Below are 16,443 nucleotides of genomic sequence, written 5' to 3' on the forward strand. Positions count from 1 at the left end.
GCCCATTCTGTGTGCTTCGGCCTGCTCTTCATCCTCTTCTCCCCAATGTGCACCCCACTTTATGAAACTGCATTCCCTGCTCCAGCCCACTTTTTAAGCTAATTATTACTACTTTGGACTCATTTAAAGCATTCCTTTTGCCCAAATGTGCACTGCATCAGATGTCATATATGTACATCTTAGGCAATTGACAGTGCCTCCATCATTAAGTACTTAACTGAAATGCTTTATTGAAAAGTAACTTTACTGCTTTACTGAAATAGTTTTACTGTATGTCCTTCTACCCAGCCCCGCCCCTGCTGCTCCCTCTCCCAGTACCCCTACTAAATATTCCACATTCAGTTTTGAAGTCAAGGACCATGCTTCTTGATTGTCATTGATTTCCTTTAGCACAGCAAAATCTCACGTACGTAGATGAAAACAAAACTTAAACTCACAGCCACAAGCAATTTCGAATAGGAGAAGAGAAATAGAGGGTCCACTAGGGATGAAAGAGGGGCCTTTCCAAAATAATGGAGAAACACTAAAATACTGTGACTAAAAATAGGTGAAAGACCTATCTCTATTAAAAATGGAACTACAACAGTGAAAGTGTCCTGGTCTGGAACAGTCATTGAAGGAAATCAAAGAAATGAAAGGCAGCATGAAGGGGAAGGAATATGTCGTATTTGTGGAGCCTGTGAGTTTGTGCCTGCTTTCCCTTGTCTAAAATGTCCACTTTCTCCCTTGCTCCATCAACTCCCAATGACAGCATCTCCAGCCCTTTATCAAAGCACCTCTTTCCTGTCACCTCCTCTGAAGTTTAACTGTTACCCACATGTAGTGTTAACTGCTTCCTCATCTGTATTACACGTTTCTCTATCATAGGCAACTGTTTATATGCCCCTAACCCTTAGGCACATACTTTCAACTCACTTAACAGGATATCAGGACTTCATCTCTGGAGGGTATGTCCCAAGCCTTATTTAATAAGCCCCTAGACCTGGTGTTGGACACAACTGCTTAACTGCAAGAGGAGGGCAAGACCTTGGAATAGAGGGAGGGTGAGGAACTATTTCAAACAGGAGTGGTGATGGGAGACAAAGACCATCAGACCTTGTGGGGAAAGCATGGGAAGAAGGGTCACGAGATGGCCTAGTATCCAGGAAAGTAAAGAACAATGAAACCTAGATAGGAGGTACAGCTCAGAGCTAGCTGAGCAAGCCTGGTCAGGTGCACCTGTTGGGCACAAAGACCCATGAGGTTAGTTATTACTTTAATATCCATATTATAAGAAATACTAGCAAATATAGTAAGAAATGAACATGAATGTAACTTTATAATAATTATGTTAAGCTGGAGAAATATGACATAAGAACTACTTTTATTTGTGAATACTCTAAAATCACAACTATGAATGAAGAATAGTTGCTTGTCCATTTTTCAACTATCTCTGGAACAACATAAAGCAAAAAGAGAAATATTACACACTGATGCATGGTTTCTCAGAATACCTGGGGTCATTCCAAAAATATTATTAGGGAAGGAAAAAAACCTAGATATAAAAATAATTTAAATTTACATTCCAAAAGTCTTGAATATTTATTTGTTTTCTTAGGGGTATGTTATGATGATCTTACTGTCAATTGTTAGAATTTTATTTGATACTGATTTTTGGGAAGTGTCAAATGTCATAAGGATTATTACTACTTTAAACAGAGAGGACACATTCAGTCACATTGCTAAGCTCAGATCATATAATTCAGGAACCTTATATAAAAGCACAGTAGTAATCAAAAGTGATTCAGCACAGCAATGTTAAGAAATACATAGGGCAAATTAGGAAATGGTATGTAAGTTTAAGACACTGATGAAGACAAGTATAATTTTGTTGTCTATGTTTGATAACAAATACTACAGATGTCTGGGTTAGCAGGCTGAAAGTTACTGGGGAGTTCCAAACCCTGTGCAAAAATGCAACTGTGATGTTTTTAGATCATTTCCTTGACCCAAACTCCAATCTGTGCCAGTTTTCCTTTTCACCAGGAAGTTGCTCTAGACCATCAATATTTAAGTCACCAAAATATTGAGTGTGTCTAGAAAGGAAAAAGGAAAACACTTCAAATATGTTAATACTTGTTTACTATTACAATGAGGCTTTTAAATATTGCTGGAGGAGAGAAGAAAACACAGGAATGTAGAAATTACGCTCTTTGCATTCTTAAGAGTTTTAGTTGTTTAATTCCCATGTGTGCTACTCAGTACAACATGTCAATATATATTTAAGGCTGAAAAAAAAAATACAGTCAGATAAGTTAATAACAACAAGAAATGACATTAAGTATATTTATTTGCTTTTCTATGCAGTTTTAAAAGATAAATCCCCAGCTCCCCATTACCAATGAGAAATCAAAAAGCAGGCAAACAAGAAATGAACTGATATGGAAATAGGGGAAGCAACGTCCTAGCAAAGTAACTAACAGTGACTTAGTACTTATTATATGCCAGGAACTTTTCAGAATGTTTTATACATTTTAACTCTCTGAATAACTCCAAGGAAGGTACTACAATTATTCCCATTTTACAATGAAGAAACAGAGACATCAAGAGGTAGCTAAACTACTAAGGAAGCAAGATTAAAATCCAGGCAGATTGGCTCCGAAGCCACACTCATCCTGTAGGTAGAAGTCCAACAGTGAACAGCCCTGGATGTAGAGATTGTTTTAAAATCACTGTCAGACACAGTGAGTTATTAGACCCCCATTCCAGTCACTGTGGTGGAGGAGGGTCTGGAATTCACACTATTCCTCTGCTATGCTTAATTTCTAAGGAGATAAGGAGACAGCCTTTTCTGCAGCACATGGTTCAGTAGTTTGGGTGAACTTTTTTTTTAACAGAGAAATAAGCACCAGACTAGGAATCTGTTGTCAAGTTTGTCACAAAAAAGCGTCTTACCATTTTGGCTTCTCAGGGCTCAAACATAAATTAGGGGTGTTGAACTAAATCATTTCAGGTCTATACATGTCCTAATTTTAGACCATCAAGCCATCTACCAACAAGTAGCCTTCCCCTGACATCCCCACCCCTCTTCCCAAAACCCAGGAGCAGCCATTCTGGAGTTGGCCTCAAGGTGCAGACATCTGTGAAATGGCATACTGAATTATGAAAGCAGTTCTGCCCATTAACAGCGTGGCCTTTAGAGTCAAATCTAAATTCAAATTCCAGCCGAGGTTAGTATTTTATGATTGGCCAAAGGCAAGATATCAGCCTTTTTAAGTCTTTGTTTTCTTCTTTAAAGTAGAAATTAAAAATAGTAATAATGCCTACTTCATTGTAGGGATTAATTAAATACAATAATTCCTGCAAAGATCTCAGTACAGTTCTAACACAAACTGGAATCATCCTTTCAATGAACAGTATCTAGCATCACAACTCACTGTCATCTTATAAGCCCGTCAGTCCTACTGGATATAAACTAGAGTGTGTTGGGAAGGTGTCTATTAATCTTTTATCCCACACACTTTGCAGTCCTTTCCATACAGGAAGAACTGAAATTTTGTTATGTAAATAACTGACACTGAAATGTATCTAAGAGGTTGGCAATCAAAACATCACTGGTGATCTAGGACAAATCTGATTTCGTGAAGGTTTGGGGAGTCGCAATGGGATATGCCCAACTACGAAAGTTGAGATATATAAGTAGAAGCAGAAATGACTATACTGTTTTGAGGAACTTGGCTCTCAAGTGAAGAAGAAATATAGTAGACTGTGATATGTGGTCAAGGAAAGGTTGTTTTTCAATGAGAAACTTAGAGCATGTTTGTAAGTCATAAGGAAAGAACAAACAGAATGGAAGAAGTGAAAAATACATACAGTAGAACACTCAGAGATAAGGATCAAGATCCCAGAAAAGAATGATACTTAGAAAATAGGAAATAAGACACCTTTAAGTAACAATGGAGGGAAGGACATAAGAGGACTGGTACAATTTTAGGTAAGTTTATGCACTGAGGTATGAGAAACTAAGGGGATTTGTACCTGAGAACCTCAATTTCCTCTGTGACAAAGGAGGTATACAGCATTTACTTAGAATGAAGAGGCAGAAGAAATATGGGTAGAGGGTTTTTGGAGAGTGGTTCAAGTCCGAAATATCTGTGAAGAGGCATGGGAAAAGATGCGAAAGATTGCAGAATCTTATCACAAGTCCAACTGTGAGGAGTTATTAGTTGAAGCTGAGCAAAGATATACTGGAGTTTATCATATCACATTTTTTTGGTTCTTTTTTATTTTTATTTTTTACCAGTTTTATATATATTTGAGATTTTTCATAATGAAAAAATTTTAAGATAGAGAAATATATGCATGTGTACTAAAACATATGCACAAGAACATAATAGCATTTTTCGTAACAGCAAAAAGCTTCAGAAAAAAATGTCCATGAACAGAATAGGTAAATCAATTGTAGTATAGTCAGTCACACACTGAATACCACATAGCAATGTAATGAATAAACTAGAGCTACACAACATGAATAAGCTTACAAACACAAACACAATAGTGACTGAAAATTAAGAAAAAAAAATATGTGTATAATTCCATTTACAGAAAGCATTATTTCAGCACTAATCTATACTGTCAGAAATGAGAGTGAAGGAAGTGGTGGGGGCATGAAGGAATGACTCTGCTCTATTTCTTTATCTGGGTGAGAAGAACATAGATAGATGTGTTTGCTTGAAAATGCTGTCACTTGTACTCTTGTAAATAATGTGCTAAGCTTCGTGCTTTTCTTTGTATGAATGCCATACTTCAAATAAAAGGTTTATTTAAAAATAAATTTTAAGAGCCAAAGGAGTTAAAGACAAGTTATTTTTATTTTATCTTTGTCAAAAACACAATGTTCTGATGCTTTATAAATGTACCTTCTTAAAAAGCCCAGCCAAATCAGACAATAAAAACAATCTCCCCAATGTACACAGCCGTGCATTTGTACTTTTTCTCCAGCTGTGCAACACAGTGCATGAGCAGGAGCAAAGAAACTGTCTTGTAGGACAGATCCGCTTCAGGGATGGGAGCTGAGGTTTGACTATAGGTTCCAGGATTAGTGAAGAAACCTGGGTTTCAAAGTAGGCAGTAGTCAGGAGACCAGAAGTGGGGTATGGAAGGGGGTAAGGAGACCTGAGATCTTACTGACAGCAAGACAGTGTGATGGAAGTTTGAGAAAGCTGGGAGATAGTGAACAGAGTTCAAGATTTCAGAGGAAGATCTAAATATAAGGAGATGGTTGCCCAAGCAACATGGATAGAACATCACTGTACTTGAGAGGTCAAAAAACTGTGGTGTAGGGACATTAGAAAATTGAACTGTAAAATGCAAACCCTAAAATGCCAAGATAATAGCAGGGAGGAGGGGACAGGCAGACAAGGCAAGGCACTTACTTCTTGGTCAGGGTAGAGAAGCAACCAGAAGTTTGATGACATAAGCTTGCTGAGAGAGCATCCTATCTCCTGTGTAGGGAGACACACCTACACTTACTAGGTGTTATTTTCCAAAACACGTATTAAAACACCTCACCCACATGTACACATTATACTATTTATTTACCTCCCAAATTTATTCCACAGGTTCCATATAAGAAATGCTTAATATATAATTTACAAATGAGGACCAGCAAAGATGTAAATGTAATGCAAAACCAGACAGAGGGAGTTAAGAATGTGAAACCCAGACAGATTTTCTGTATTTGTTGAATTGGATTGTGACCCATCCCTTCTACATGCCTCTCTCACACACAGACACTCATCTCAGGAAAGCATTCACATTTGAATTCCAATCAAAATTAAGTCTCATCCTTTTTTCATCTATGTAGTATATTACCTTCCCCAAGTTCTCTAATACACAAATGTAGAATTCTCTGACAAAACAAATGCAAATAGGGTATTTTGCATTATGGATAAAGCAAATCCATTACCTTGGTGAATATTTTCATCACCTTCATAAAATAGTATGTATCACACCATTTTAAGAAATGTGCCTTTGCCTCCTTGCTCAGAAAAACCTCAGGCTCTCTTTCCTTCCTTTAATTAACTTGAGTAAGGCAAAGTGACAGTACTTGGCAAAAAACAAAGAAAACCTCAGATGGAGTGTCTTATATAATAAAGATGGGATCACAGAAAGTAAGAAAGCAAAGAAATAGACATATTGCTAAATGAGTGACTAATGTTATCTTCTTTTGGAAAATTCTGAAGTTGATAAAGAAAGGGTTAATTACAATAAGAAAAGCATCACTGTTGTAAGCATGTCTAACTTAAATGCCTTCATCTTGGCATTAATTCCTTTCTAATATTCCAAAGTGAATTCAAATTTCCTTAGCAACCATCACTAGGGACCATTCTATCCTTATTTTCCACTACTCTATAAATGCATTTATTCCCCCCATAGTCAAATTAAAAATGTGATTTCTGTACACATATTAGTTTTTCCTGCCTTACACCTAAAATGTAAATATGTCTAACTATCAAATAAAGGACAGCTGATATAATTTCATGTATGTGTGACAAATGCTCTGATGATTACAAAAACTAAATAAGAAGCAAGAGACTTCAGCTTGTTGCCAAGAGGAATTTTATGTGATATAAAAAATTTCTGAGTAAAAATCTTATGAGTAATTCCAAAGTCATGTTCCATTTGACAAAGCTGTTTTGATGGCATACCATACCCATGCTTTTTCAGTTAGTAGGAGATACAGTGGAAACTGACTGGAACTACAGTACCAAGTCCTAGACCTGTGCTGACCAACAGGATAGCTGTCAGCCACACACTGGTAATGAGCACCTGAAATGTGGCCAGGGCAAAATGAGATGTACTATAGGTCAAATACTAACCAGATTTCAAAGACTTAGGATGAATTTTAAAAAAATATCATTAATGTTTAATCACATGTGGAAACAATGCTTTGTACATGTTGGATTATACAAAAAATAAATTAAAACAAAGAATATTTTACAACTCTGGACTCAATATTCCTACAAGGTACAACCTGCTGGGGCTGAGAGCTACAGTTCCATCTAAACTCACATAACATCTGCAAATGTACTTAGGCAGGCCAGAAACAAACAAATATGTATTCAAAATATACATCCCACCTTTTTCTTTTTACTTTTAAATGTGGCTACCAGAAAACTTAAAATTACATACATGGCTTGCATTATGTTTCTACTGGCCAGCATTGTTTAGACCAATGTGACAATTTATTGGACTTAGACTGTGGCTTTAGGACTTGATTACTGTAAATGAGAACAATATGAAGTGTTCTTCCTACCCCAAGGTTGTCAGGAGAGTGGATTCAAATGTAACCATGTGAAAACGTCTTTAAAAAAAATGAGATACGATCACTTTTCTAGTCAGAGTTACCAGTTCATTCCAAAAGTATCAGATTTCACATTGTACAACCAAGTAGGTTAAAGAGTCTTCTCAATTCTTACTGTAGAACTACCCAAGGCACAAAAACACTCCAAAGTTTTTGTCTGGTCCATTAGAGAAAACCCTCATGGGAATCGTGGGTATTCAAGAGTTCAAAGCACTCTTCACTGGGGAATCTGACAGACTGACAGGGTCAGCTAGAGTCACTAACAACAAAGATGTGGCTCAGTGCATTTGGTTCACTGTAGCTGAACATTCCTTGAGATTCCTTAAAAGCATTTCATGTGTGTAGCCAAACCATGGTTTGGAGAATCCTATAAAACTCAAATAGCACATACATCTATACTATGGGAAGGTAAAATAGTAACCACGATTAGTTACGTTGTTTCTTTTTGAAATCTAAATAGTTTATTTCTTATAAGCAAATGAAATCAAAGTAATTTCCATTCCAACTTGTGAAATATCTTTGAAAGAATGAAAGTGATTTAATAGTTTCCAAAGAAATTTGCCTTGTCTCAGTATGTATAAACACTGGTTAATTAGACTGTTAATCCTTTCTCTTACCAAACATCAAACGACAAACCCCGGCACTGATCTCACACCTATCCTAAACATAGACTGCTTATTATCCTCCATAACCTACCTTCTCTTTGCCAGCAGTGCAGGCAATAGTCCTTTCTTCAAGGAGCACCCTGCCAATTAAAATAAACTGCAAACATTGCAGAGTCAAGTTAAGGCCTTTAAGGCTTAAACTCTAATTGGCTAACTCTTCATGAGAAACCAGAATAGGTGAGTGGAGGTGAGGGAAGAAAGGCTACCAAACCAACACCCCTCCCCCCCAAAAAAGTGGGAAACACAAAACAGATAAATGTTTCTTGAAATCACCATTTCGCCAGTGAATGTAGAAACATTTGCAACTTCCCTCCCATTGTCTTTCACAAGGAGACAATAATGGATTCAAAAGACTGAACGAATTACAAATATCAATAACGGAACCCCAAGAAATCACCAAACCGAACCAAACCATGCACTCTGTACCCGGACAGAGTTCACTTCACCATGAAAAGGTCACTTCCTTAACAGCTTCCTTACATCACTTCACCATGACCAGGTAACTTCTCCCATCTCTCCTTGCACTCTACCACTTGTAATTTCAACCCCACCCCAGACATCAAGTAGAAAATAGGGCACCAACAAATGATTTCCCTCATTTGCGGAGTAGAACAACTAAGCAAAACTGAAGGAACAAAATAGCAGCAGACTCAGAGACTCCAAGGGACTGGTGGTTACCAAAGGGGAGGGGTGTGGGAGGGCGGGTCCGGAGGGAGGGAGAAGGGGATTGAAGGGTACTAGGTTTAGTACCCATGGTGTAGGGGATCACTGGGAGAACAGCGTAGCAGAGAAGGCACATAGTGGATCTGTGGCATCTTACTACACAGATGGACAGTGACTGCATTGGGGTATGGGTGGGGACTTGATAATATGAGTAAATGTAGTAACCACATTGTTTTTTCATGTGAAACCTTCATAAGAGTGTATATCAATAATACCTTAATAAAAAAATTTTTTAAAAAAGAAAAGAAAATAATAGGGCACCAAAGCTAGAAAAGGTTATTGTTCTTCTTAGCACTACACTCTTAATAGAAACCAGTTTAATTCCAACACAACCCAACTATTCTAAAATATTACATTTGTTTTCTTAAAAAATACAAGATAAATGAACGACACTAAGATAAAGTCATAAGCTTATTTTAGTTATGTTAGGCTTTCTTACTTTCTGGGTTATTTTAATAATTATTTTGAAGTTCACATCCATTACCTGCTTGGCAAGAAATGAAACAAATCAAAACTTCCCTGTCTCGATTCTTTATTTAATATTCCTGATGATTATATGATATTACATGATAAAGGAAAGGTGGGAACAAGAGGAGGGGAAAACAGGCTGCAGACAGAAGATGAAAGTGAGACTAGAGGGGTAAAATGAATTCGCTCCATTACTGAACACATGGCAAAGGGGACGCACACGAAGCTGGCCTGTGCAGCCAACAGCCCCATGTGCTGCTCACCTTTTCCTCAAGGTATCTGTTCATGATCTTCTAATTCTAATGCCTTTCCTTTCTAGGTCTTTTTCTCAAGTCAACAAACACGAATTCCTGCCTAATACACCTTTCCTCATTCATTCAATTAAAATGCACTGTGCATAATATATCAGGAATGAAATGAAGACTAAACAGACAGTCCCTGATCTCATGAAATGTACAGCTGGTGAGGGAAGCCAATTACAGGAAAGGCACCCTTGCTAAGTGGGAGAGCATGCTCCAGGAACGGGATGTGCCTGGAGTAGCAGGGAAAGCTCACTCAGCTGACATCAGTCACGCAGCTATTTCAGCCCCTTCAAAGACGCTGCTGGTATAACCTGGACTATGAGTAGTGGCTGGAGGGACACAAGTGACTTAGAAACTGACTAGATAAAAGCAGGTGAGGGAATAGGAAGAGTCAAGTAAGGTACCCAGATTTCTGCCTGGGCATTTTGGTGGCTGAAAATGCCATTTTATGTGAAAGGAAACAGGGCTACAGTATAGACAGGTGCCTGTGGGAAGTCTAAGCAGAGATGTCAAGTGGAAGGTTTAAAATGAAGGGCGACATTTGGGAGACAGACTATAAATAGACTGGAGGCTGTAAGGACATAAATGGTAACTGCAGCCATAAGCTGAGGAACTCCAACATTTAAAGCACAAGGAGAAAACTGCTCACCAAGGAAAATCAGGAGCAAGGCTCTAGGTCTGGATGACTGAACAGTTCAGAGAGTCCTTATCTGCTGGCTTCTACATTCTCCCCTGGACTGCTACTGTCCCCCAGAATTAAGGCTACATGCGCAATGCTTCACTATCAAGCCAACTGCAAATGCAAAAGCACACTTCTCATTCTCTACTTACCTGATGGCCTCTCCGAAATCTATTAATAACTAGGATCATTCTCACCCATATAGAAACTGTCCTCCCTGTGGCATCAATAACTTCCTCAATGTTCAATACTCTCCTGACGGTAGGACCCTCTGGCCTCATGCCTGTGTCAGTTTCTGGGACACCTGCACATCCTCTAGTTCTCCCTCATTCCCAATCATGCCTTATTTGTTTATCTTCTTTCACTTACAAGATGCTGATGTTCCCCTGCATGACATTTTATGTTCTTTTCTAGTACTACCTGCTCTTCCTGGTAAATCTTACACAAAGGTCAGGGGCACTGAACCTATCAGCTGTGATTCTCAATTCTGTATCACCAATCTTGATCTCTTCCCGAGATCCAGTCCTTTGTTTAATTCTTCCTACTGGAGTATTTTTTACCTCCATTTTCCTCAGGCACCTCAAATACAACCTGTCCAAACTTAAGCTCATTGTCACCTCTCTAAAACTTGCTCTTTTCTTTACCGCCCGTAGATTAGTGACATCACCATTCACTCAAGCCAGAAATCTTACCACTTCTTTCCAACTTTTTCTTGAACCACTTATCAGATGCCACTGTATCTCCTTTAAAACAATTTTCCAGATCAAAGAGGAAGCCCAGAACTCCACTCTGCTGTGTTTCAACAGGAATTGCTTATGTCCAGATCATCGCAGATGGACTCCTATGTTAAATCTATCAGTTCTACCTGCCTTGAAAATAGCTGTAGAGTTCTGTATCATTCAAGAGAATAATCTCATGCTTCTTAGTGCCACTGTGGAGGGTATATAACTTGACATATGTCTATCATTGCTCATCTCCTACTAAGCTCTTGGCACAACCTTTCCATCTATGCCCACCCAAGTGTAGTCAGCTGTGACACTATGGGGAACTTGATAAAATGCAAAATCTCAGGTCCCACCCCACATTTTCTTATAAGAACAACTCAGGTGCCCATCAAAGTTTGAGAAGTGCTGGTTAGATGCTTTATATGCACTGAATTTCTCAACTCTCAAGACACATCATACCCTTTCAAATCTCCAGGTCTTTGCAAAAGCTGTACAATCTGCTGGGAATGTCCTATCAGACTTTTCGCACCCTGAAAAGCCCTATACTACTGTTAGGGGAGCTGACACCAATATAGTAGATAGTGGGACATAAGTATTTGAATGCTAGGTATCCAGAAACTGAATGTTAGGCTGTTGGAAATAGTAGCCCAGAATTCAAAGGAGACGTAGGATGAGCTAGCAAATCTCTGGAGTTTACACTAATGGGTAGATGAGGTCACCTATGTTTAAGAAAGAGATTGAATAGAGGACTACAGGTCAAATCATGGAGAGAGCTGACATTTAAGGGATCCATCGTAAGCAGTGAAGAGCACGTTACCAGGATGGGAAAGAACTGAACTAGGTGTGTAGGAGCTCCAAAAAGATAACTGTTACCTTTAGACTATAACAATGAGGTCAGGGATAAAGCAGAAAAGCCTAACTTCTTTAGCCTAACCACTGAGTGAGAGAAGGCTAACAGAATGATCACTACAAGGACCATCTTTACTGGATGAAAAGGAAGAGAAAGAGAGATGAAACTGATGAGAGCTGTATCACACACACAGGCCTAGTCACAAAGAGGCTGAAAAACTTCAGTCACACCACATTTGCTGAGCACTTGCAGCCAGGTTCCACAAGCTAACTAGAACCATGAGAATGAACAACATAGGTAATGCCCCTGCCCACTGACCTATAAGATAAATAGAGTAATTGATGGAAACCCCACGACATGACTTGGAGAAAAAGCAACTTTTCCTCTGGTGGTTGGTATAATGGCAGGAATGTAAATATTAAGGGAAAAGTATATGGAGGGTATAAAGTTCACACCCAATCTGTTTTTTTATGTAAATGAAAAGATTCAAGGAAAGAAAAATGATAACATTTCACTATGCTCCTCAACAACTCTCAAATAGTAGGATCCCCATTCTTGATGCATAAAGCAACTGAGGTACACAGAGAGGACAGGGGATTTGTCCACACTTGTTAGCCTAACAAGTGCCCCTTCCCTGTGTGTAATCAAATAGCTAACAAGTGGTTGGGAGACCAGTACTTTTTTATCAGTTCTCCAACCAGTACTTTTATCAGTTCTTCTCCTGTTGACTGCATGAAAAACAGCAGCACACCAAACCTTAACAAGATCCCCAGATGACACTGATGCTGCTGATACATGGACCCCATTCGTTTACATCCATCTAAGCCCTGGACCTTCATGTTCTCACAGTAGGGCCTGAAGGTATTCCACTAAGATCGAGAAACTAAAGGACTAATAAAAGTCTTCAGTACTTAGCACATAGACAAAACAGAAGCAGGTTCTTGGATGACAGATAACCAATGACAGAAATTTAGGATGCTGATTAGAGGTAAGCAAAGAGAAAAGTGATTGCTTTAGAGGCAAAATAGTATAGTGATAAGAGCAAGGATTAGGAGGAAATTTGTGAACTTGGCAAGTTATATAACCACTTTGTACTTCAGTTTGCCCACTTGTATAATAGGGACCATTATAATACATATCCTTTAGTGTTGCTAGGTAGATTAAGAGAGCATATGTGAAGCCCTTAGAACAGTGCCTGCATTTAATAACTGCTCTGTCAAGGCTTTCATTTTACTATTATTGCGACAGCTTACTACTACTGCCACTATTATTACCAGCATGACTTGCTAATAGGCAGGCAATAAAATACGTCAAAAGGAGTCCCACCAGGAACTCCAACAGCAACAGAACTCTTTACAACCTATACAGAGACAGATCTAGAGGGTGACCTACCACTGGTAGCAATGCAGTTTTAATATGTAGGCCTCCACTGCCTTGTTTTGCCAATTATAGGAACCAGTCAACTTGAGCCAACCAATCTGCCAATTGTAGTTACCACTCAACTTGTGCTCATGGCAATGAATTTCTAAAATGGCAAGAAGTATCTGAATAAATACCCCAAACCATACATCAATTACATAGTTTTTGAGTTGTTTCCTAAACTGGAAAATCAAAATTAAAACAGTTGTTTGAAGAAAACAGTCCTTTGAATGATCACTGTACCCTAGTGTACACTTTATGAACACAATGACTCTATACACCAAAATGTTCTCAGCTCAGATTGTGCCTACCAAAGTAAGGCATTGAGCAAAAATGAAAGCCAGGCAATTATCTGGATATCCTCGGGAAAAAAATTCCTCTACATGGTTACGTTCACTTTTCTGCTTTAGATGTAGCCTAAAATATTTTTTCCAGAGAACACAAACAGTTCTCCACTTCAACTGCAGTTTAGTCCTTAACAAAAAACAAAGGTGGGAATCTCCCAAGTTAACTGTTACTGAACCTTCACCTTTTCCGGAAGCTTTACTTTGGAAATTTCAGCCAAGTCTAAATGATATGTATCAAAAAGGTGGAGACAGTGCCATAGACTCAGACGGAAGATTAGACTTGTTAATAGAATGTTGATCCATGAATAATGATCACAGCTGTGGCATCCAACAATGAAATTAACATTTCAACAGGAAGCAGAGAGCCATCCCTACAGAAAGGGCCACCCAATCCTGCTGTAGAGCCCTTAGAAATATATATATTATCTTTCTGGAGGCTACACTAATTGTGATTCGGTCTCACCTACGGATTTTTAAAAAAGTCATTCATTTGGTTCTGAACTGCGGCAAGTGCTTACTTTGAAAAATAAGATTATTTGGTTAAAAGAGTGACATGTAAACATAAGATTTTTTTAGGGGCCAAATGACTATGCCATTTAATGGTCCACGCATTTTTTAAATGCCCTTTTTCCCCTCCCGAGAAAGGAGCAGTAGAGAAATGTACTTGGCGAATCCTTTAGGAATTACCGTGTACAAGTCATCAGTTCTTATCTTCCAAATGCATTAATTCATTAAAAACTCAAAACTGAGGTTACTAATTTCTCCTTTGCCTTTTGCCCCGGGACTGCAGAAATCAATATTGCATTTCTGCAGGACCCTATTTTTGATTTTCCACGGTGGACTCCGTCGAGCTACTGTCTAGTTGTTAACAGCTCCTGCCTGGGCTTCCCTCTTCCGCAAGACCGAGAGTGCTCAAGCTACAGTTCGCTCAGCGCCTCTTTCCTAGAGGTATCTTGGACGATCCGAGGCACTGAAAAGCCCAGTGTCCATTTAATCATGGCGTTTGTAATTCAGCCTCCCCGCCTGGACTGCTCGACACCTGCAAATTCGCCGCCCAAGGTTTCTGAAATCGGGTAACGCTGGACGGACATGACACGACGGCTAACAAGGGAATGGGCAACTGCAAATAAAGCAAAACCCGCACCCGCGCGGCAAAGAACTGTTTGAGAGAAAAGCCAGGCACACCGGCATGCCGCGCCCACCCACTCGGGAGCCCCTCCACCAACGCCCCTCATCGCGGGCTCGGTCCCCTGCCCCGCCGACACCCCACGCCCTCGCATGGCTCCCATCCAAGCAGCTTCACCTTCCCGTTTTGAGCGCCTGGGTTCCCAAAATCACCCCGGTGCAATTCGTCAGCACCGCCACCACTGCCGCAGCGCCCCCAAAACGCGCCCGCCCCCTCCCCCACGTCTCATTGTTCCTGGGTGGCCGCAGGCAGCGAGCGCCCCAGGGCTTCGCCGGCAGTGGGGACCCAGGGACAGCACTGCCCCCACTTACCCACGACTCCGCACAGGAGCACGAAGCGCAGCAGAAAAGCCATGGTGGCTGCCCCGCCGTGGGCGGCGACTGCAGGTAGGCGGCTCTCACCCGGGGGTCTCAGTCGCCCGGCGTCTCGCGCGCTCCCGACTGGCTGGCGGCTGCCGCACCTCCGCACCCCCGTCCTACCCCGCCCCAGCTCGGCAGGTGAAATACGTCACTTCCGGTGATGACTGAGCCCAGCGGCGCGCGCCCGCTCCGCCAGGCGCTTGAGGTTGCCGTGGCAACCCGGCGCAGGGCGCGGGCTGCCCCAGGGAACCTCCTGAATGCGGAACTCCCCCAGCTCACAGCGCTTGTCGTTGAGGTGCGCCGGCAGCCACGCTCCCCAAGTCTAAATTGGGGTACCCACCTCAGTGCTTTCAGTTAAATTTCGGTTTATGCGCGAGGGAGACCCTCCCTAGACAGCTGAAACTGCGGTCGCATCCTTGCTTAGGGGCGCGGCACCGGACAATACTTGCCAAGCAGCCCCCGTTTCCGGAAGGTCGGTCCCGCCTGCCCTCACCCTCTATCCACTCCGGGTACTAGGAGGTGGGAGGGCCTCCCGCCCAGCGTCCCACCTCGGGCGGCTCGCTGTGGAGGCGGGGTCTCCCACCTAAAGCTCTCCGGGAGGAGAACTGAGCAACCCCGGGCATTTGTTACTGTCTGAGTCGGTGGGCTTGATAAGGCGGTTCCCAAAGGCTTTCCCCATGTCCAGTAATGACTGAACCCTTAAATTGCAGCTACTCATTTGGGAAATATCCTGATTGGGTTTTCTATCCCCGTATATTTAAAGGTTATTCTAGCCCTGAAATTGTCCAACAAATATCAGAGCTTGGAAAGTCGGGCTAAGAAGGGCTGATTAACGGCTTGGGTGCGGGGGTACCGGAGCCGGGAAGTTAGAGATCTCGAATCGTTCGGTGAACCCTGGAATGTGGCTTCTGCCTCCTGGTGCCCTCCACACTTGTATTAGTGTCACTTTGTATTCTTGGTTGCTCTTTTCAGATAACGTTTATTTATAACTGCTGAGAGGTTGGTGTTCCCAAGAATTCCTTATCAGGAGTGAATAAGAGCAGAGAAGCTGTGTAGCGCAGTGGGTAAGTTCTTGGGCTACGGAATGGGGCAGTAACTGGGCCTACCTCAGGAGTAGCTACGAAAATCAGATGAGATAATGCACAAAAGAATGCTTGGCACTGTGCCTGGCACATAGTCCTCAATAAAATGGAAGCTAATAAAACATATTGGAGCATTCTTGTTCATTGAACCATCAAAGAGACAGTAAATCACTTATAAGGAAGATCGAGATTGTCCAACTGCAATTTATACTGGGTTTGCAACCCTACCTGCACGTTAAAATTATCTGGAGAACTTTAACAAAATACCAATACCTGAGCCCAGACTCTGGTGA

General features: G+C 40.9%; 1 protein-coding gene and 1 long non-coding RNA gene across 5 annotated transcripts in view; one reads left to right on the forward strand and one right to left on the reverse strand.

The window, feature by feature from the left end:
• CXADR (CXADR Ig-like cell adhesion molecule) overlaps window positions 1-15,212 on the reverse strand; it is a 53,709-nt gene extending 38,497 nt beyond the window's left edge. For 2 of the 4 annotated variants that reach the window (XM_036881454.2, XM_036881452.2), the window contains exon 1: window positions 15,021-15,209. In XM_036881454.2, the coding sequence (XP_036737349.2) occupies window positions 15,021-15,063 (43 nt within the window). In that variant the 5' untranslated portion in view covers window positions 15,064-15,209. Of the gene's footprint in view, window positions 1-15,020 lie in introns of all 4 variants that reach the window. The other 2 variants (XM_057501671.1, XM_036881453.2) reach the window with 2 other exon arrangements.
• A 53-nt stretch (window positions 15,213-15,265) lies between these two features.
• Window positions 15,266-16,443, forward strand: part of LOC130683607 (uncharacterized) — a 56,915-nt gene continuing 55,737 nt past the window's right edge. The window contains exons 1-2 of the long non-coding RNA XR_008997439.1: window positions 15,266-15,540; window positions 16,041-16,132. This is a non-coding gene — a long non-coding RNA (uncharacterized LOC130683607). The remainder of the gene's footprint in view (window positions 15,541-16,040; window positions 16,133-16,443) is intronic.

Source organism: Manis pentadactyla, chromosome 1 (genome assembly GCF_030020395.1).
Source record: "Manis pentadactyla isolate mManPen7 chromosome 1, mManPen7.hap1, whole genome shotgun sequence".
In the NCBI taxonomy this organism is placed as follows: domain Eukaryota; kingdom Metazoa; phylum Chordata; class Mammalia; order Pholidota; family Manidae; genus Manis; species Manis pentadactyla.